At 38.8% G+C, this 23,205-nt stretch overlaps 1 protein-coding gene across 1 annotated transcript in view; it reads left to right on the top strand.

Moving 5' to 3' along the window:
• The window catches only part of GRXCR1 (glutaredoxin and cysteine rich domain containing 1), a 180,920-nt gene extending 158,253 nt beyond the window's left edge, over window positions 1–22,667 (top strand). Inside the window, exon 4 of the mRNA XM_075544992.1 lies at window positions 22,488–22,667. Coding sequence (XP_075401107.1) covers window positions 22,488–22,667 — 180 coding nt within the window. The remainder of the gene's footprint in view (window positions 1–22,487) is intronic.
• Window positions 22,668–23,205: the final 538 nt, after the last annotated feature.

The following is a 23,205-nucleotide window of genomic DNA, read 5'->3' as shown; positions in this document are numbered from 1 at the left end:
CAGTAACACTCAGGCCACTGTAGTAGGCAAATAAATGGCAATTTTATATTATCACTAGTAATTTTTAGTAGTTTTAGTTATTTCAAATATGAGGGAGTATCAAAAATATCATGGAAAAGTAGACTTTAAAGATGGAGGGTTTTTTCCATAAACTATTTGAAGGCCCTTCCTTTTTCTGTCACCTCTTTCAGCTTCTTACATGGTGTTCATACATTCAAATTAAAATTCACTGTCATTGAGACATATAGTGACCCTAAAAGCGAAAGGCTCTAAATCTTTAAGGGAACAGAAAGCCTCATGTATCTCCCAGACAGTGGGCTGATGGGTTTGAATAGTCAACTTTGCCTAACGTATCACCCATTATTCCACCAGGGACCCCTTTCAGTCATTACAAATACTCAATTTGATAGAACCACATTTATATTTTTTCTTATATTTTGATTTTAACTTTTTTATTAGGAAGTACCTTACCATTATGCCCCAAATATTTTGCATTATGTTTTCTTATATTAACCATAAATTTTCCCACAGCTCAATTATAAATTTATCTAGAATCCACTTTCATTTTCTTACCTATGGTAAACAAGTTTCCTAGCACCATCTATCAAATGACCTATTTTTAATATTTTTGTGTTGTGCCAATTGAACGTTATATTGCATCATCATGTACTTGAATGTATTGATTTTCTTGGGCTGTCTAGTCAGTTCCAGTGATCATCTATTTCTTGTGGGATCAGTAGTACCCTGTTTGTATTTCTATGGTTCAACAGCCTCTTTTAGAGTCTGTTAGAATGGATTTCCATCGTGATCTTCTTTTTAAAAATGTATTTAGATATTCATGAACTTTTATTACTTAGTCTACAATTTTTAATATCTAATTTGGTAGACATAAATGCTAGATTAATATAGTCTAAAACTGTATGTTTCTTCAGTGCTATACTGCACATTGACTGGCCCATCTTATCCCCACCACGCATCAGTAAGAGAATGTCCAGTGACCTACAGAGGACTTTGGGCTTCTATTTCCGCATCCCCCCTCATTCACATTATGATTTTTTGCTCTGGGTCTTTCAGACCTGATACCTGATCCCATTGACACCTCATGATCACACAGGCTGGTGTGCTTCTTCCATGTGGCCTTTTTTGCTTGTCAGCTACATGGCCACTTGTTTATCTTCAAGCTTTTAAAGTCTCTGACATTATATCTCTTGATAACTTGGCACCATCAGCCTTGTTCATCACATTTGCTTATTCACCCCTTTGTCTTTAGCGATCATGTCTGGAAGGTGAGCATCTCAGAATGCAGGATTATTAGAACAAAGAACTCTTGATCAAGCCCTACCAGACCTCCTGAATGCTCTTCGCCATCAATTTTTGGTCACTTGTTGTTCCCTTGTCCCTGGGGTTGTTAACACCAACTTCCTTTCCCCCTCATCCCCCTCTCCCATGTCCCCCCAGCTGTTGTCCCGTAGTTTTCTCCTCTGGCTTGTTTACTCCACCTAAATTATATAGAAAGACATACAGAGATAATAATATGCACAAACACAAGACCAAGCAAAACAAAGCACCAGTAGAAAATAAAACAAACAAAGCACCAATAGAAAATAAAACAATAACTCCAACAACAACAACAACAACCCAGTTTTTAACAGGTATCCATGTGATGATGAGAAAAGATACTTAGCAGTTGTGGTTGGAAGGTTAAAAATTGTGTTAGCAAATAATTTAAATTCTACTGACCCAGGAATACTGTTACACATTCTGTCCAATGAAAATCCTTCTTGGAAGTCCACTGGGCCTTTTGGTTGATGGAGGTTGTCAATGGTCTCAAAGAGGTGGAGTTGATCAACTGCCACAAAGCAAGTAAAGTATGACAACAGCTGATATGGATACTTGAACTCATAGGACTAGCTGAACCACCGTGTTCTTCTCCTGAGAAACTCATACTGGTGCCCATCTGGTACTAGTTTTTTAGTGTTGCTTTAATAAAATTACCACAGTAAATAAATATACATATTTAAAAGGCTAAAATCCAAAATCTTGCCTTTGTCGGATTTTCTTTCTTTCTTAATTCACTGGTGATCTGCACATTGCAGAAATTTTTTCTCTGTTTGGGCTTCCTTGTTCTGTGCCTACATCTACTTTTTTTATTCTCAAAAGACACATCTGACACTTATATGGTCTCACCAACACAAGAAAACCCATTCCCCAAAATGGAATGGATTTCAAATATAGAAGTGTGGGCAACACATATTTTTTTAATTATATACTTTTATTGGGAGTTCTTATAGCTCTTATCACAATCCACACCTTCATTAATTGTTTCAAGCACATTTGTATAAATGTTGCCATCATCATTTTCAAAACGTTTTCTTTCTACTTGAGCCCTTGATATCAGCTCCTATTTGCCCTCCCTCCCCCTCTTTCCATCCCTCCCTCCTTCATGAACCCTTGATAAATTATAAATTAATTTCATATTTTACATCATCCGCTGTCTCCCTTCACCCACATTTTTTGAGGGCACAATTTAATCCATAACATCTAAAAACACAGACACATGACCCTTCCATTAATATGGGCTTCATGCAGACACAGATTTTAGTTAATTCGGTCCTTACCGCTAGTGCCTAGATCAGGGTCTGGCCTATGACCAGTACTCAATTAATATTTGATGAGTGTCAATTAATATTTGATGAGAGAGGAAATAAATTCGTCATCTTTCATGCAGTTTTTTTTTTGGTAACAGGCAGAACAGTTGAAAGTTGAAAAAAAAAGGTGGAAACGATTTTCGTTACTCCTGAAAGCTTAAATAAAAAGAATGCATAAAAACATCATTTCTTTGTAAAATGTTTATAGGCAAGTATGTAAAGATTCTTGGTGGCACTGTGGTTAAAATGCTTAGCTATTCACTGAAAGGTTGGTGGCTTGAACCTACCAGCCACTCCATGGGAGAAAAATGTATAAGTCTGCTTCCATAAATTATTGATAATATAGGAAACCATATAGGAAAATTCTCCTGTATCCTAAGGGCCACTGTGAATTCCTCCTTCCCAAAAGGTCACTGTGAATCCGAATTGGTTTGATGACAGTAGGCTGTGTGTGTGTTAGGCCTATATCAATATATGTATCTATATATCTGTAGATATATACACTAAAATCATGTCACTATGTATCTAAAATTATGCAAAAAAACAAAACAAAACCCAAGCAAACAAAGCAGTTAGTTGGTCCTGTGGGTGTCCTTGGAAAGTGCATGGAAGCCTGGAGTTGTGTTAACATAAACCTTAATATGGTAGGTTCATGCTTAGAATTGATCTCTTATGGCAGAAAAGCTCTAAGTGTGGGCTTGCAATATTTTTTCTAGCAGTCATAAACAAGCATTTGTTGTCATCCCTAGATGGATTGTCAACATGGTGTACATTTTCTATACTTATTTTCTCATAAAACTTACAGCAAGTACTTAGCCAGGTTCTCCCAGGAGGACTATCCATTTGTTATTCATAAAGAACAGGAGAAAGATCCCCAACTACACATTAAGGATGTTGGAAATGGAACCACCTGTATACATAGGGCACTAGAAACTGTGCTGACCCTCCCTGGAAAAAGATGCAGTTCTCAGTGACAACTGCCCCTGAGAGCTCCCTGTGGATGTACAGTTAGATATGGTACACCTGGAAAGTAAAGTAGAACACCTTCCCGTCACCTGGGAAATTAGATGATGCAGCATGTTTTTCTCTTTGCTTTAAGAAATAGCACATGCATTAGATTTATGTCAACCACTTCTGGTTCAAGAATCAGGCTTCTACATAGAGGATTATGCACAGAAATTTATTCTCGGTGTGCATTGTAATCAGTGGCTTTTCCCCAGTTTTTTAAATCAAGAAACTCTGATTATGAAGAATGATTATGCTCCTTTTCTTATTAATTTGGTCAAGCAAAAAAGGTGTCTTCTTGGTTTTTGCTAAAGAAACTTTTCCAAATTAAATTATTTAATATAGTCCAAAATAAAATCCACATATAGAGGTGAATCATATGTACACTTTCTGACAATTTATTATACAGATAAATCTGCTTCACAGACAATCTGGATGATAAGATTTATGGTAAAATAGACACTTAAATAAGATGCCTTTTCTTTGGTAGGTACATGAATGATTTGTTTGAGAAGGATTAGTACATGCCTGGGTCTCCGAAGTAGAGGTTCAAGATGTTCCAAATACCAACTTTCCCATGATTGGCACCACTCTGTCATCTCTGATTTCAGCTCCTCTGTTCAGTATTCCTCCTCAGTTCTTCTTCGTATTGTTGTTGCTGGGGGGCCCCACCGAGCCTGGTTATGAACAACAGAAGCAAACACTTCCCAGTCCCAAGCCATGTTTGTTTTTGTTACTGCTAGGCACCCTTGAGTCAGTTCTGACCAATGCTGAAACAACAGAACAAAACACTGCCTGGTCATGCACCATCTTCACAATTGTTCCTCTGATCGAGCCCACTGTTGCAGCCACAGTGTCAATCCATCTCCTTGAGGGCTTTGCTCTCCTTTGCTTCCCTTCTACCCTACCTAACATGAGGTCCTTCTCTAGGGACTGGTCTCTCCTGACAATAGGTCCAAAATATGTAAAAGGAAGTCTCACCCATCCGTACATTTATGGAGCACTCTGGGCAGATTTCTTCCAAGACAGATCTTATCCTTTTAGCAGTCCATGCATGGTTCATCCAATATTTTTCTCCAGAACTACAATTCAAATGCATCAATTTTTATTCAGTCTTATTCATTCAATATCCAACTTTCACATGCGTATGAGGTGACTGAAAATACCATGGGTTGTCAGGCCAACTTTAGTCCTCAAGGTGTCCTGAACATGCTCTCAATTCCTGTGCTGGAGCCTTGTTACAGTCATGATGTCCATTCATCTCACTGAGGGCCTTGCCCTCTTAAACTGGCCTCTACATGACCAAGCAGGATGTCTTCCTCCAGGGATTAGTCTCTCCTAATAGTATGTCCAAAACACATGAGACAAAATCTCACCATCTTTCCCTCGAAAAAGCACTATGGGCAGACTTCTTCCAACAGCTATTTGTTTGTACCTTTGCATCCATGGTACATTCATTATTTCCCCCAGGACTACGATTCAAACATATCCATTCTTCTTCAAACTTCCTATTTCAGTGTCCAATTGTCACATCCATATGAGTCAAATGAAAAATACCAAGTGAAGGATGAGGCCCCAATTTAGTCATCAAAGTAATAACATCCTTTATTTTCAATCATCTGAAAGAAATATGGTGTAGCAGATTTACTAATGTAAGTTGCCTCTTGATCATGTTGCTTCCATGAGCATTTTTTGGGATCCAAGCAAGGCAAAATCCTTGACAATTTCAAACTTTTCTCCACTTATCATGATGTTTCTTATTGGTCCAGTTGTGAGGATTTTGGTCTTTATTGCGTTACATTGTAATTCATACTGAAAGCTACAATCCCTTCATCTTCATCAGTAAGTGCCTCAAGTCCTCCTCACTTTCTGTGAGCAAAATTGTGTCATCTTCACACCTCAGGCTGTTTATAAGCTTTCCTCTGATCCTAATACCACATTCTCCTTCATATAATACAGATTCTCTGGTTATGTGCTCAGAATACATATTGGATGATAAATTTAGTTAGAGAATACTACTCCGATACATATCTTTCCTGATGTCAAACCATGTCCTTGTTCTGTACCATTTTGATTCTTCCCTTGTTTTCTTTCCATTCTTTTTTTTTAAATTTTAACAATTTATTGGGGCTCATACAATTCTTTTCACAGTTCATATATATACATACATCAATTGTATAAAGCACACCTGTACAGTTTTTGCCCTAATCATTTTTTTCTCTTTTCTTCTTTTACATTTTATTAGGGACTCATACAACTCTTACCACAATCCATACATATACATACATCAATTGTATAAAGCACATCCATACATTCCCTGCCCCAATCATTCTCAAGGCATTTGCTCTCCACTTAAGCCCCTTGCATCAGGTCCTCTTTTTTTTCCCCTCCTCCCTCCCCATTCCCCCCTCCCTCATATGCCCTTGGTAATTTATACATCGTTGTTTTGTCATATCTTGCCCTATCCGGAGTCTCCCTTCCCCCCTTCTCTGCTGTCCCTCTCCCAGGGAAGAGGTCACATGTGGATCCTTGTAATCAGTTCCCCCTTTCCAACCCACTCACCCTCCACTCTCCCAGCATCGTCCCTCACACCCTTGGTCCTGGAGGTATCATCCACCCTGGATTCCCTGTACCTCCTACCCTCATATGCACCAGTGTACAGCCTCTGTCCTATCCAGCCCTGCAAGGTAGAATTCGGATCATGGTAGTTGGGGGGAGGAAGCATCCAGGATCCGGGGGAAAGCTGTGTTCTTCATCGATACTACCTCACACCCTAATTAACCCATCTCCTCTCCTAAACCCCTCTATGAGGGGATCTCCATTGGTCGACACTTGGGCCTTGGGTCTCCACTCTGCACTTCCCCCTTCATTTAATATGATATATATATATCCATTCACAAATTCTGCATGAACATAGAAAAGTGTTCAGAATTCCCATTCTTCTCAAAGCTACCCATAGTTTATTAAGGTCCACACAGTCACATGCCTTAGCATAGCCAATAAACATAGGTAAACACCTTTCTGTCTTCCTTGAGCTAGGATTCATCAGACAAAATCAATGATATGCCTTCTTCCATGTACTCTTCTGAATCTGGCCTGAACCTCTGGCTGATAACGGGCAGTGTATTGCTGCAACCACTGTTGGATGACTTGCAGCAAATTTTTACTTGCATGTGTGTGGTAGTTACAAAAATCTGTTGTCAACTCGAGACTAAAGGGTGGAGGGGTGAAGTTTAGCCTGCCAATCAGGTCACAGCTTGATAACCTCATTAGATCTGCTAAGGAGATAAATAGCTCACTGTAGACTCACTCCCTGCATGGATTCCTGATGGCAAGACACATGTAGCTATGCTAGAGCCCTGGAGCTGAAGGAGCCAGGTGGAGTCCCCTGACAGTGCTGAGATGCTTCCACTGCCACTGGATCCGTAAGACTTTCCACCCACTGGCCTGTGATCTTCCTACAGCCAGTCTCATTGCATGTGTTGCATGAGTCTGAAGAGGAATTTATGAACTAGTACCAATATAATGGGTAATAATGGACGTATGGACTTGATCTGGACTGACCTGAAATGTTTTCTAAATGAACAATCACTCTTTAATATAAAACTCTTTCTTATACATATGAATGTCCGTGAAGTTGTTTCTCTACTCAACCCAGACTATCACAATGTGGTATTAATGATATTGTTCTATAATCAGAGCATTCTGTTGGGTCATCTCTTCTTTGAATGGGTATAGATATTTTTCTGTTCCCATCAGTTGCCAAGGAGTTGTCTTCCAAATTTCCTGGCAGCAAGGAGTAAAGTGATACTTCATCAGTTTGTTGAAACATTGCAACTGGTATTTAATAAATTCTGGTGGTCTTGTTTTTGGCTAATGCTTTCAGTGCAACTTGAACTTCTTTCTTCTGTAGCACTGGTTTTGGCTTATATGCTACCTCATGAAATGGTGGAATGTCAACTAAATATCTTCTACTGTGACTGTGTATTCTTTCCATCTTATTTTGATGTTTCCCGCATCATTCAATATTTTCCCCACAGAACCTTTCAATACTGGAACTGGAAGCTTGAAAATTTTCTTTTCCTTTTTTTTTTCATTTTAAGGTATTCTGAACCTTTCCTTTTGGTTTTTAACTCCAGTTCTTTAAGCATTTCATTATAATATTTGACATTGTCTTCTCGAGCTGTCTTTTAGAATTTTCTGCCTTCACATCTTAGAATTCTATAATTCACTGAAATCAGAACTCATTACCAAGGAAATGATTGACATGGTTGTGAAGGCTGGAAATTCATGTCAAGGAAAAGATAGCAAGCTCACGTCCCAGTAATTGAAGGTTAGTTGGAGAGGAGTTAGATGCAACTCCTGGAAGAAGAGAGGAAATTTTGTGAATGTGTTTCTTATGTGGTAGATAATATTCTATTAACTATAGATTCCCAAAGTTGTTTGGCCAAGCACCCTAGTTTCAGAATAAATGTACTCATTGGCAATGAAAAATATTTATATTGTAGTTCATAATGTAGGAAAAGTGTGTATCCACTTTGCAGCATCCCCTTGGTTGTTCTAGCACCTCTAACGGGAGCAGTGCCTGTTTGGGAAACACTAAAAAAATTCACTGCCATCAAGTTGATTCCAACTCCTAGTGGCTCTAAAGGACAGAGGAGAACTCCCCCTGTGGGATCTCATACATTGCTTTTCACTATTAACTTGTTGGTAACTTACTGTTTCCAACCATATTTAACTAGGCACAGCTACAGAGGCACACAATTGCTGAAATGAAACAGAAATTATTTCTTGGTTGCCAAGGCAGAAGGGTGCTACAGGACTCATGTCACCAAGATGGTCCTATGAGTCTTAGACAAATGTTTTTGTTTGTTTGTTTAAAAGTTAGTCTTCTAAAACAGTCACTGGAAACATCCATGTTTATCAGCATGATTCAAAATAGAAAGTTGTCGTCTGCTCATTCTCATTTGGGAAGGTGAGAACACAACGATGGCATTTTGCTCAAGTTTGGAGCTTTGATGGAAGTGTGCTTTTTGTGTCGCGTGACATAAAAAGGTTAGGCTAAGGATAGGACGTGTTTGTCATTAATGTGCATGTTAGGCAGTCTGTATCTGATATAAGCCAGTGTTGTGACAACAGCCTCCTATTTTTCTTAATTAAGCAGAAAAATGACAGTTTGCCTAATAGGGAATAGCTTAAAACAGAACATTATTTCTTGTTTTAACACAGACATTAAATATGAAGGCTAATTTGCAGACAATATTCCCAAGGAAACTAAGGGTGAAGACGTGAATAAAATCCTCAGTAAGACTGGACTCAGATAGATCATATCTTAATCATAGTTCATTAACCAAACAGACAACTCCCTCCAAAATAACAGAAATCTAACACAGAGCCATGAAGTCAATTCCAACTCCTAGGGACCTTATACAGAATTTCTGAGGCTAAATCTTTATAGAACATTACTCAAAGCTCAAACCAAACGCATTGTTATTAACTCAATGTTGACTCATAGCAACCTCTGGGGCTTCCACAACTGGAACTGTTGGTGCGGGTGGAAAGCCAATTCTCTCTCCCACGCAGCTGCTGATGATTTTGAAGTGATGACCATTCTGATTATAGCCCAAAACATAACTACTACACCACCAGGGCCAAGTATTTACCACATGAAGTAGCTGGTGTATTTGACTTTGCTTTTAGAAGCCTGAATACCAATTCTATGTTCCACCAAGCCTGATTAACCACAAGAAAAGAGTCTAAGATGCTTCATACTTCACAAACTAAAAGCTATGATTAAAAGGGTCATGTCAAGTAATTCAGTGAATTATGGTAGAATATTTGAAACTTTTCAGTTCTACTGATACAGGATTAGCTGATCTTGAGTTAAAAATAATAAGTGCATTCATATCCTGCTCTTTAAGAAAGGACTGAAGACCCTTAATTCTATTTCTACATTAAATAACTTGGGATATATTCTTAATATTCCTTATATTTGATCTTGTGCTATAAAGGAAATCTACATAACAGCAATTCAGGAACTCTACTCTTCTTTCCAAGTCTCCCTTTCCCTTTGTCAGTGACAGGGGGATTACTATATGCTCCAATTTAAATGACTGCAACGTGATATGCACCTGTTTGGAGGTCTAAGGATTGGGATGGATGCTGCTATTGAAAGGGCAGGGAATGTTTGGTTCACTGCTACCTACTTTGCACAATACTGAACACACAACACATATCAACAAATCTCACTTTCTGAGTGTTTTTTGGTTAGTTTCCCCCCAAGAATATACCCCAGAAAAGGGTGAAATAGAGCAACTGTATTAATTCTACCATTGAGATATACCTCTACCAAAAACAATATTCAGATAAAGAAATTTCTTTGGATCTAGTAACCTTGTTAAATGCTGTTATCAACCAATTCTGATTTAGTGTGTCTGAAGTGGAAATGCAAATTCTCATCCAGAATTTCTCAATGGAGTGAACCATTTAGTATCCTGCTGACAATATCAGAGACCTTGGTGTATTTATTTGTTGTTGTTAGGTGCTGATTTTTAATCAGTTCCAACTCAAAGCGACTACTGAAAGAAACAGCACCCAAAACACCATGTTCAAAATTGTCGTTACATTGGAGTCCATTGCTGGTGCCCCTCGTCAATCTATATCCTTGGTGGTCTTACTCTTTAGGCTAGAAACCCTACTTACCATGCATGATCTCTTTTGACAGGGATCGGTCTCTCTGGACAAGATGGCCAAAGTATAGGAGACAAACTCATGCCATCCTAAATTGTAAGGGATATTCGGGATGTATTTCTTCCCAGACAGATTTGTTTGTTCTTCTGGAAGTCCATGGTATTTTTCAATATTCTTTGACAACACTATAATTCAATTACATAAGTTTTTCTTTGGTTTCCTTTACTCATTTTCCAACTTTTACATGATTTTGAGGCTATTGAAAATGTCATTGCTTATAAGAAGAACCTTAGTCATAAAAGGTTCTTGTTCTTCAACACTTTAGAGAGGTCTTGTGCAGTGGGTTTGCATCATGCCATACACGGTTTGTTTTCTTGACTGCTGCTTCCATGAGTATTGATTGTCGATCAAGGGAAATGAAATCTCGGACAACTTCAATCTTTTCTCCACTTATCATGATGTTTTATATTGGTGCGATTGTAAGGGTTTTTGCTTTCTTTCTATTAAGTGGCAATCCATACTAAAGACTACATTACTTGATATTCATTGGCAGTGCTGGTACTCCTTGATTTCAGCAAGCAGTTTTGTTATCTGCATATGCCAGGTCTTTAATAAGCCTTCTTCTAATCCCAGTGCTATGCTATTTTCCACACAGTCCAGTTCATTCTACCATTTTCTCAGTATACAGTGGAGTAAATATTGTGAGAGGATAACATCCAAACATACAACTTTCCTGGCTTTAAGCCACGAGAATTCCCTTAACAGAATACAGTTCCATTACTGCCTCTTGGTGCAAGTATAAGTTTCACATGACCAAAATGAAGTTTTATGAAACTTATATTCCTCTCAATGGTATCTATAGTTTTAATGATCCACACAGTCCAATGCCTTTGTATCATCAGTAAAACACAAATATATGCCTTTCTGGTATTTTCTGTTTGCAGGTAAAATCCTTCTGATGTCAGCAATAATATCCCTGTATCTTGCCCTCTTCTCAAATATCTGTTCATTTTACTGCTGACTTCTTTTTGACTGATCTTCAGCAAAAATTTACTTGCATGTGTTACTAATGTTATTGTTTGATAATTTTTACATTCTGTTGAGTTATCTTTCCTTTGAATGGGCATAAATATGAATTTCTTCCAGCCAATAGGTAAAATCACCATTTTCTAAATATCTTGGCACAGATGAGTGAATTCTTCCAGTGCTTCATCAGCTTATTGAAACATTTTTGTGGGTAGTACATAAATTCCTGGAGCTTACTTTTTTTTTTGCTTATTTTTTCATTGCCGCTTGAACTTTTTCCTTCACTTCTACTTGAACTTCTACTAATAATTTTGATCATATGCTACTTCTTGAAATGGTCAAATGTAGACCAATACTTTTGTTGACACAACACCTCGATGGAGGCCTTCCATTTCCTTTTAATGCTTCCTGACTAGTTCACTCTTTTGCCAGCGGACCCTTCACTATTGCAGTTCTGGGATTGCATATTTTCTTCAGTCCTTTAAGCTTGGCATCTGCTGAGTGTGTTCTTTCTTTTTGCCTTTCTACTTCCATATCTTTACACATTTTGCTATAATTCTTTGTCTTCTTCAGCATCCCATTTGAAATTCGCTGTTGAGCACTTTTACTACATAGTTTCTTTCATTTGCTTAAGCTACTCTACTTTCAAGAACAATTTTCCAAATCTCTTGTGAAAATACCATTTTGGTGTTTTCTTTCTTTCCAGTCATTTTAATGAACCTGTGCTTTCCCCATGTAAGATGTGCTTGAGCTCATTCGGCCTTTCATTAGCTTTTAAACTATCGAATCTGTCCTTGAAATGTTCTCAGTCTTCAGGTAGGATGTCATCAGCTTGTATTTTGGCTCCTGTGGACTTGTTTTAATCTTCGTCAGCTTCCACTTGAGCTTGTGTGTGAGCAATTGAGGCTCTATTCTACAGTCGGTCCTGCTCTTGTTTTGACTGATGATATTGAGTTTTTTCATGTATCTTCCTACAGTATAGTTAGATTTCTGTGTATTCTCTCTGGCAAAATCCACATGTATTGTCCTCCTCTATGTTGTTGAGGAAAGGGATTTGTAATAAAGCAGTCCTTGAGCTTTACAAACTTCATGATAAGATCTCCAGCTTTTTTTCTATCAGTAAGAACTTATTTTCTCACTAAAGATACTTCTTTGTTTCCAACTTTTGCCTTGAAATCAACAATAATTATCAATTTATTTTGACTGCATATTTGACACTTGAGCTATTTGGAACTGAAGATATTGGTAGAATCTTTCAAATTCTTCTTCACTAGATTTGTTGATGTGCAAACTAAAATACTAGTTATTTAACTAGACTTGTTTGTGAACATATTGATAGGATTCCATTTACAAAAGCATTGTACTTCAAGATATATCTCGAGATGTTCTTTTTCTGTATTTTATTTTTAATTAGTTAATTTAAAGATAATTTTATTGGGGAAGGATATAGCTCTTATAACAATCCATATATCAATTGTATAAAGCATATTTGTATATATGTTGCCTTCAGGATTTTATAAACTTTTACTTTTTATTTGAGCCCCTGGTATCGGTTTCTCATTTTTTCCCTCCCTCCTCCACCCATCCTTGAGACACCTTGATAAATTATACATTTTTATTGTTTTTATATCTTACACAGATCTCTGTCTCTTTTTCCCCATGGTTTCTGTTGTTCCTACTCCCAGAGGTTTGTGTGTGGTTATGTGTGAAACATTGTGATTTGTTCCCCATTCCTTCTCCTTCTCTCCCCAACTTCCCCCTACCCTCCTGGTATCACTACTCCCATTCATGTTCCTGAGGGATTTATCTGACTTAAATTCCGTGCGGTGTGAGCTCTTATCTGTACCAGTGTACATGCTCTGGTCTAGCCCTAAGTAAAAGGCAGAGCTGGATTCATGATAGTGAGAGAGTGAGGAAGCCTCAAAGAACCTGAGGAATATTGTGTGTTTTATCCTAGCGAGGCTGTGCCCTGATTGATCCCTTTCTTGTGAACTTTCTGTAAGGGGATGTCCTATTGTCTGAAGATGGGTTTGGGGTCTCTGCTCCAGCCCCCCTGGTTGTCAACAATATGGTTTTTGTTTGTTTGTTTTGAATCTTCTGATGCCTGTTACCTGATCATGTCACTACCTCATTATCGCACAGGCTGGTTTACTCTTCCATGTGCTTATTGCTTCTCTGCTAGATGGCCGCTTGCTTAACTTCAAGCCTTTAAGACCCAAACACTATATATTTTGATAGCCGGACACCATCAGCTCTCTTTACCACATTTACTTGAGCATCCACTGTGTCTTCAGTGATCCTGCCAAGAGGATGGGCATCACAGAATGCCAGGTTGTTAGAACAAAGTGTTCTTGCGTTGAGGGAGGGCTTGAGCAGGGGCTCCAATATATTTCCACTACCTCAATGTATTTCCTATCTCCCTTCATATCAATGTGCTGTGTTTATGTGGGGGGCTTCATTCTTGGCATTTCCCTCTGAGGCAATATTATATTGGTAATTGTTTTCAGCACGTTGACTTTGGGAAGTAGTTACACTGCATAGCAGTTTCCTGCTTCTGCCTGGTGGATGTTGGTCTTGAATCAGCAAGGATGATTTGACAGGTTTGGGTGTCTTATGTGTATTTGAGTTTTTCCTTGTCTGGGAAGACTCTTACCTTACAGTCTATCTTAATAGATAGTTTGGCAGGGTAGAGAATTCTCGGTTTGGCTTTTTTCTTTTAGCTTTAAGAAGATGTTGCTCCACTCTCTCTTTCTCTTCGTGGTATCTGATGATAGGTCTGAGCATATTCTTACCTGAGGACCATTGCTTGTGAGTGTCTTTAATTCTCTTGCTGCTCTTAAAATTTTCTTTTTCCTCAAAGTTAGATGGTTTAACTATTATGTATCTTGGTGAGTTCTTCTGGGCTTTAGTATAATTTGTGTCTACTCTGCTTCCTGTATGAATGTCTCTCTTTCATTAAGGTGGGGAAGTTTGCTTCCAGGAATTCCCTGGGTAATTTAGCTGTTGACTTCATTGTGTCTTGTTCTGGTAGTCCAATTATATGAATATTGTTCCTCTTCCTAGCATTTGATATTGTTCCCAGGTTTTCTTCCACCTCTTTGATTATCATGTTTGACTGTCTTTCCTGATTGTTGATGTCTACTTGATTGCCCCTGCTGTTATTATTCTCCACCTCTTCCAGTCTGTTGGCGAGGTCCATGATGTTGTGTTTGGCTTCTGTTACCTCATCCATTAGTTCTTTTATTTCCCTTTGGTGCATGCACTTCATCCCTCTATCTTGGACTTCATTTCCTTTATCACTGCATCCTTATCCTGTGTCAATTCCATCATATCCTGTATTATTCCAAGCTGCATTCTGATGTTTTATTTTTGTGGACTATCAACATGTGATTCTTCTGAGTGTTGTTAGGTTTACAACGTTCTCCAGTGCTGCGTTTTGTTTTTCTTGTTTTCTTTTTGAGTATGTTGGTGCTTGCCTGTCATTTTGGAATAACTGGGCACCGTGTTCCTTGGAAACTGAGGGACTCTGAGTCCTTTCTCTTTGTGACTAGTAAGAGTGTTTTTGAGGACAACTTTGGCCTAATATGGTGGTGGGTCAGACTGCTCTGTAGGCAGGGTGCAGTGGGCGACTCAGTAGCTGGCGGCAGCGAGGATCCTCAGAGGCTGGGCTGAGGCAGGTGACTATATGTATGCCACTGGACCTGGCTGGGGCTGTTCTGCAGCAAGGGCATGGGCATGGTCTTGACCGTCTTGTTACAATTTGCAGCCTTTTAAAGCATCTCTGTCAATCCCCAAACTGATAGAATCAGTTTTGGGCATGGGTTGTGGCTATCAGACCCTGTTGGGTTTTCCCATTTTATTAGGATAAAATCCTTGGCTGTGCTCTAGGGATTCAAGTTCTGGCTGTCTTCTTATTTAATGCTATGTTAATGGACAGAGTCCTGGAGGCTTACACTCACAGTTACACAAAGGAAAACAGCCTGGAATTGAAAGCGTTACAAAAGCCCCTCCTTTTTATAATGGCCTTGCTGTTTGGGCTGTGCCATACTTTCCCCACAGGATGGGGGACCAACTAGCAGAGTGAGTTTGGGGCTGACTGGATCTGAATTCGCCCCTGGCTGCACTCCTTTGTTACTACCGGTTTTGTTCAGCAGGTTGTGCTCTGGAGGAACTGTGTTGTAGCACAGATAAATATCCCAGAAGTTCGTCAATTGTTGCAAATTAGTGTATAATTTTCTAACGCTATCCACATGACAGTCATGGAACTAGGGAGATGGGGGAAAGGGGTGGCCAATGTAGTCACTCTGTTCCTGCCTGGGGAGGGGAGCTACAAAGCCCTAGACTGCAGGAACAGGGCATAAGGCAGAGAGGGGGATTACAGTGTGAGGTAATTCTCAGAGACGTGCCACATACCTGGGATTATGACCATGTTTAGACAGCATCCCAGGGAAATTACAGCTTCCTGGGGGAGTGGGTTCTAGGGTGCAGATGAGTTCTTGGGTGCAGGGGGAGTGGGTTTTTGGGTGCAGTTCTTGGGTTCTTGGGTGGGACACCATCCAGCTGGACCTAGCAAGGAATTTAGAGTGTTCCATCAAGTTCTCGAATGGCTTCATGGGTGAAAATCTGAGGGGGAGGTCTGAACCAGACTTTCAGACACTGAATCTATTTTTAGCACACAATTTCCCAGTAGTGGCCTCCTTACCTCATAATTTTCTGGTCTGACAACAGGAATACCTGTCAAGTGATTCTACCTGGACACCATCTTGATTGCACCCCTTTGAAATGTTCTTTTTGATGATTAGTATGAAACCATTATTCTTGGAATTTTCATTTCAGACATATGATTGTCAGCCTCAAAATGGCTAACACCTGTTTGTTTTAACTCTTTAATTCCTAGAATTATCCATCTTTATGGATCCATTTTCCATTTGATGCCTTCTAATTTTCCTAGTTTCATACTTCATTCATTCCAAGTTCTGATTAGTAGTATATAGTTACAGCTCTGTATTCTCATTTGGAATCATGTCTCATCAGCAAATGAAGGTTTCACACGTTTTACTTAGCCCATGTTACTAGAATTGACTCTAATTTGAAAAAGCAGTTTTTACCCAGGTTATATGTTAAGAAACTTACAGCCCGAGGAGCTTATTTTCAGGTACTACAGGAGTATATGGCAATGTTCCACGACTGTATGCAAGCTTTTCAGTGCTAACCCATCAGAAGTGGGCAATTATTGCTTCTTTATAGTCCGCTCTTTGTCTGGGAGCTCTACTGAAATCTGTTCACAGTGGCAATCCTGCTGTTATTTGGAATATCAGGAAATAGCTTCCAACATGACAACCATATGCAAGCCACCACAGTAAGACAAACTAACAGATGAGTGGTGGGGGTACATTTGTGATTCCTTTTAAAAGTAAAATTTAAAGTTTTAGTGTGGATACACACACACACACACAATAGAGAAGAACTTCATTGGCTAGAGCATTTGTAGATCACATTTTCCCCACTTGGTGAGCACTGAGCAATGACCTCTGAGTTAGTGCACCCAGTGGTGTCTCGTGGGAGGGGGCTGTCTGGTCACAGTGAATTTTTTCATGAAAGCAGGTTCACTCAAAACTCATATTTTATGGCTAATTTAAGAGAACAGAGTGCAGCTATGAAATTTTGTTTTCTGTTCAGGACAAAATTCTACAGAAACTGTTGTGATGTTGAACAAAAAAAATACCAGGACTATGGGAAAATCTAAGTGTTTTTTCCTTTCAAAAAAGGTGAAATGTTGATTGATGACAGACCTCATTCTGGATGACTGTGAAGTTCCCGAGTGGAGGAAAATGCCAACAAAAATTCATGTACATGTGTTCAAAGACCAATGATGGACAATTGAAGAAATGGGACATTACCTGGATAATCTTAGAGCTCAATTCAGCATATTTTAATGGAATATTTGGGGTTTATGTGAAATCTGTGCCTCAAATTTTGAATAACCAGCCAAAAAAGCATGGAGTGGAATTGCTGTACTTCGAAAGAACAGCTCTGAAGCAATTCAGACTTTTTTCCCAAGGTCATTTCTGGTGAGAAGACATGATGCTATTCTCCAAATTCCAACAACAAGCCTCAATCAAGCAAGTGGAAGATAGTATTGTCACCTCACCCAGAAGTGCAAGTAAAATCAAAGATCAAGACAATGCTATTATTATTATTATTTGATGTGAGGGACATAGTTCACTTGGAGTTTGTCTCACTAGGTCAGACTGTTAATTAGCTTTCTACTTAAAGATTCTGAAAAGATAGTGTAACAGTGAGTGACAAATAAGTCCTGATTTGTGGTAGATGGGTGTGTTGGACAGGGTTCTCTAGAGAGACAAGCCAGATTTCTAGTAATTATATATAAATATATTTATAAAGATAGATATATAATAATAGAAATGAACCATTAAATTATATACAGATAGATAATACAAGAAATTAACAGTTAAATTACAAAGCAGTGAGACACTAGCAGTCTTTAAGGCTTGAGAGCTGCCAGTTGCCAGTCCCTTTCTGTTGAGAGAGCTGGGGTATATATATCCAGGCAGCAAACAGCAAGGCAGGTCCCCAACTGTCATCAACTGTCGGTCCCCAGCTCCAGAGATGAACATTCCAATCGTGTGGGCTTGAAGGGACCTCACCTTATAGTGACACAGTCCACAAGCTAGGCATCCCACAGGTAGTGTACCCCTTTATATTAAGGCACAGAACAAGCAAGGCGAGGCTCACTGAACCATTTATCCCTCTGTCCTTCAGTTAATCCTACTTGTGTTTATCGGCCAGGCTGGCACAATAAACTATCACAATGGGGGACTGGTTTTGCTGCCACAACAATGCACCTGTTTATGCAGCCATCTCAGTGTGCCAGCTTTTGGAAAAAACAGCATCCCTCTCTTGTCTCATGCACCTGACACACCTGAACTCACTCCATGAAACTTCTTATTGTTTCTGTGAATGAAGAGGGACATGAAAGGGCAGCAATTTGATGACATAAAAAAAGTGGAAGAAAAAATGAGGGCAATCCTGTCAGCCATCCAAACAGATAAGTTTGTAAAATGTTTCCCAGAATAGAATCACGGATGTGACAAATGTACTAAGTGCCATGGAAAATACTTTGAAGATGAAAATGTTTTTGTTAAAAAAATTAAATACATGGTTTTGAAAAAAATCTATTTTTTGGAGCACTCCCACATATATGAGTGTTAGTTTTGGAATCAATTCAGACTATGGATGAATTATTGAAAATAACTGATTCTTTCCATTAGCATATGCAGCATTATTTTTGGTATAAATCATCTACTTGAAACCCCCAGGCTAGGAGAAAAAAATGAAGCTTTTCCTTTTCATGAAAATTTACAGGATACCAGCATGAAGCAGCAAACCAATAGCGAGGTCTTCAGAGCCAGCCCCCCACCCCGCCCAGCTATGTGGCACCCCCTCTCCAAAAGAATGAACTACAAAGAACAACACAGAAGCTAGAGCATGGGGAGGGGTGAATCTGCTCAGAACACAGGGAAGCAAATTAAGAGAGAAGGATAGAGAAAGTGGAATGCAAACTGGCGCATGAAGTCCCAACGGTGATATTCCTGCTCATAGTAGCCAATGCACAGAGAGGACCATAGGGCCTGTCCCACCATGAGACATGGCATCCCCTCACTGACCTATAACATTGTGGGGGACAACATTGGAGACACATTGCGAGAACTGTGCCCATCTGACCCCAATCTTCAAAATACGATAGGTGTGTAACAGGGCAGCAAGGGGAGCAAAGCAATGAAGTCCCCAAGGAATCCCAAAAATAGACTTTGGGGCAGGGCATGGCACCTCATCAGATTTGACTAGAAAGCACTCAATAAGGTCACCAGACTGACCTGGAACTATTTATAGGCTTTTTGTTTGTTTTGTTTTTCCTTTTGGTTTTTCATATCTATCTAGGTAAAATAGGCAGAATAAACAATCCCGAGGAGAAAAAAATGGGACTGAAGGTTCTGGGGGTGGTGGGACATGGGAGAGGAGGAGCTGGGCCAAAGGAAGTGGTGGAGCCAACAAACCAAGGCACAAGCGAACAACAAATTATTTAAAATCTGTGGTGAGAGAGGACATAGGAAGGTGTGGGACTTGATCAAGTGTGATGAGAGGAATTACTGGGAGTCGAATGAAGGTCAAACATGATGGTGAGACTAGAGGAAAATAAAAGGAAAGAGAGGGGGAGAGAAAGGCCATTTATAGAGGTATAAATACTGGCATGTACACATGTAAGTATGTATTTATATATAATGGTAGGAACATAGTTCTATGTACATATATTATATGTTGAATAATAAGGTCCCAGACCAACATCTGGGCTCTACTCAAGACCTCCCTCAACACAAGAACACTTGGTTCTAATAAGCTGTCATTCTATGATGCTCACTTTCCTGACATGATTGCTGAAGACAAAATGCATACATAAGCAAACATGGTGAAGAAAGCCGATGGTGCCCAGCTATCAAAAGATAAAGTGTCTAGAGTCTTAAAGGCTTGAAGATAAATAAGTGGCCATCTAACTGAGAAGCAACAAAGCCCATGTGGAAAAAGCACACCAGTCTGTGTGATCATGAGGTATTGATGGGATCAGGTATCAGGCATCAAAGACCCAGAATGAAAATTCTATCAATGTGAATGAGGGGGAGGGCTGAGTGGAGACTCAAAGCCCATATCTCTAGACTCTAGACATCCCTTCACAGAAGGGTCACAAGGAAGAAAAGAGACAACTAGGGTGAAGTATAACACTGATGAAACATACAACATTCCTCTATTTATTTAATGCTTTCTCCCCTCCACTGTCATGATCCCAATCCTACCTTACAAATCCAGCTAGACCAGAGCATGTACACTGGTGCAGCTCTGGACACACAAACACCAGTTCAGCTAAACACCTCAGGAATAATAATGGGCGTGGCTATACCACAAGGGTAGGGCAAAGGTGTGGGGAGAAAGGAGAAAGTGATCACAATGAACAATGTGTAACTGACCCACCTGTACCCTGTGGGGGATGAACATTAGTTACATGGGTGAAGGGAGACAGTGGTCAGTATAAGTTATGAAAATAATTCATAAATTATCAGGGGTTCATGAGGGAGAGGGGGGAGGGAAGAAAAATGAGGAGCTGATATCAAGACCTCAACTAGAAATAATATGTTTTGAAAATGATGATGGCAACATAAATACAAATGCGCTAGACATTATGAATTATTATAAGAGCTGTAAGATCCCCCAATAAAAATATTTTTTTAAGTCAAGAAAATAGTATGCTAACTAAAAGAAGTTATTAAAGGACCACCAAAAAAGAAAAAAGAAGGAAAGAAAAGTTACAGTTTTAGAACTCACAGGGCAGTTCTGTTCTGTCCAAGGGGTTGCTATGTGCTGGAATCAACTCGATGTCAGTGCAATTGTTTTGGGTTTAGATCTCTACAATCTTGGTAAATTTCCTTGTTTATGCTATTTATTGGCAACTACCATGATTTCCAGCAAGTAGCTCTTTGTCACCAAGATGAGATATTCCATGGCTTTGCCATATTGATGTAATAGGTCATCCAAACTGTAATTAGCAACAGTCTGGAAATGCATACCTTCTAAAACTAGAAGGTCCCTAACATTTGTTACCCAAAGTATATTTGAAATGTATTAATTATGAATTAATTATAATAGCTTCTTTGAAAATATTTCTGGAGGTTCAATGAATTCAAATGGACTCAATGACAAATACCAATAACAATATATGCTGGGAAATAGTGGGTTAAACAGATAAACAGAACTATTTTCATTGTATTCTATGGAAATTTTAATATATATATTGTGACTCTCCAGTGAAAAGCTGTATACATTAGTAAAATTGTTTTTCTCTGTACAGGGGACGGTGTGTGCATTTGTATACATGTGTCTCTATTTTCAGTTCTAAATTTACCAAATATTTTCTTTACAATACTAATTTTCAAATATTGTTGCCATTTTCCATTTTGACAGAAGAATATTAACTCATTTATCTTGCCTTTTTATTTGTTTTATAAGACCTCTTAAAAAATTCGCTGCCATTGAGCACACAGAACCTCATAGTGAGCCCACAGGGCAGGGTAGAACTGCCCCTTTGAGTTTCTGAGACGGTAACTGGATATGGGGGTAGAAACCTGTATCTTTCTCTCCAAGACCTCTTAGGCTCTGCTCATCTCCCACACCCATCCATCATCTGTAGAATGCTGTATGAACGGACTTTAGGCTAAAGTTACATGGTCAAAAATGAAGAAAGAAATGCCTGTAAACAATTCCAAAATATTATTTACAACACAGTCGACTCATTTTTATTCTGTTATTGGAGATAGTTTATATTTGCATGAAGGTATGAAGCTGAACGTTTCCATTTATGGTCTTGGTAAATATCTCAAAATTCCTATGCCAATTTCCTAACATCTATTTTGAAGGTACTTGTGCCTGAACTATTTGCTTTATAGAGGACAGTGCCTGCATATATGGAGGATGGGATGTGGGAAGATTTATTGAGGTAATATATGTGGAAATGCATTGAAAAACAAACCATTTTTCAAAAGTCCCATAAAATGGATCTGTATTGATATTGGCTTCTCTACACTTTGATTTTTAGATTATATATTTTCCAGACTCATCTTCAGCGGTACTTTTCTATTAAATATATATGTATATGTAGTATACATATATTTATGAAGGCACTACGAAGAAAGTTAAAATATTTTCTTTCAATGCAAGTGACCGTGTCCTGAATTATTTGGCTTGTAAAATATACTTTTATAACTGGTTTCTTGAAATATGTGAGTATAATTTACAGTGTGTCAATCTTTCCAAACCATGCCAGCTTTAGAGATGGCCATTGATGGAGCAATGAAAGAAACTTTGGTACTTTTTCTCTCCTTCAGTCGAGCCAACATATGTTAACGGTGGGAAATTTCAAGTTCCTTGCCATAATATACCAATCTTGTTTTTCAGATACTCAACATACAGAAAGATAGGAAGGCTAGTAGTATTATTCTTGCTAACATATTTTTTTCTTCTTTCCCCCCTCATCCTTGGTACCCTACACAGAGAGTGCAGCATCCACATCAGTGCCCTTCCTGCGGAGGCTTTGGTTTTCTCCCATGCTCCGTGTGCCATGGGAGCAAGATGTCAGTGTTTCGAAATTGTTTCACGGACTCATTCAAAGCTTTGAAGTGTACTGCTTGCAACGAGAATGGTCTGCAACGCTGTAAGAACTGTGTTGGTTAGTTGTAGCCTTCCCCCGAGAAAAACCCCACTTTGTTAACCCAAGGGAATAATTTGCTTTCTACTTTTCTAAAAAAATAATAATAATAACCATAGCCATGCCTAGCAAATTAAACAATAAAGTTTGTTTGTTATAACTGCCTTTGTGTTGGATTTTTGCTGTGACCATCTTTATCAGTTAATTAAAAGAATGGTTATTTAACAAATACTATATGTACTAAATTCTGTGCAAGCCCCTGATTTCTAACTGAAAATAACTGAGTACCCAATACTGTTTCAAGATATTCACAGCCTGATTTCCAGAATGTGTTTGATTTTCTTAGGAAAGATTAGATACAAGAGGTTTTTTTTAAGTTCATGGGAAATTCATATTACAGGTAAACTAATCAGGATTTCAAAAATATCACACTAAAATAATTCCATACTAGTTTATTAAAACTTATGTAATCCAGATCTAGTTTGAGACAAAAAGAGTGATATGATACCTTCTAAAATTGAAGCAAGAGTAAATATCATCTTTATAGTGAAGCTGGGGTGGAGG

The sequence above is a fragment of the Tenrec ecaudatus genome, chromosome 3 (assembly GCF_050624435.1).
Source record: "Tenrec ecaudatus isolate mTenEca1 chromosome 3, mTenEca1.hap1, whole genome shotgun sequence".
Classification (NCBI taxonomy): Eukaryota; Metazoa; Chordata; class Mammalia; order Afrosoricida; family Tenrecidae; genus Tenrec; species Tenrec ecaudatus.
Note: the sequence above shows the minus strand (reverse complement) of the source record. Positions and strands in the feature narration are given on the sequence as shown.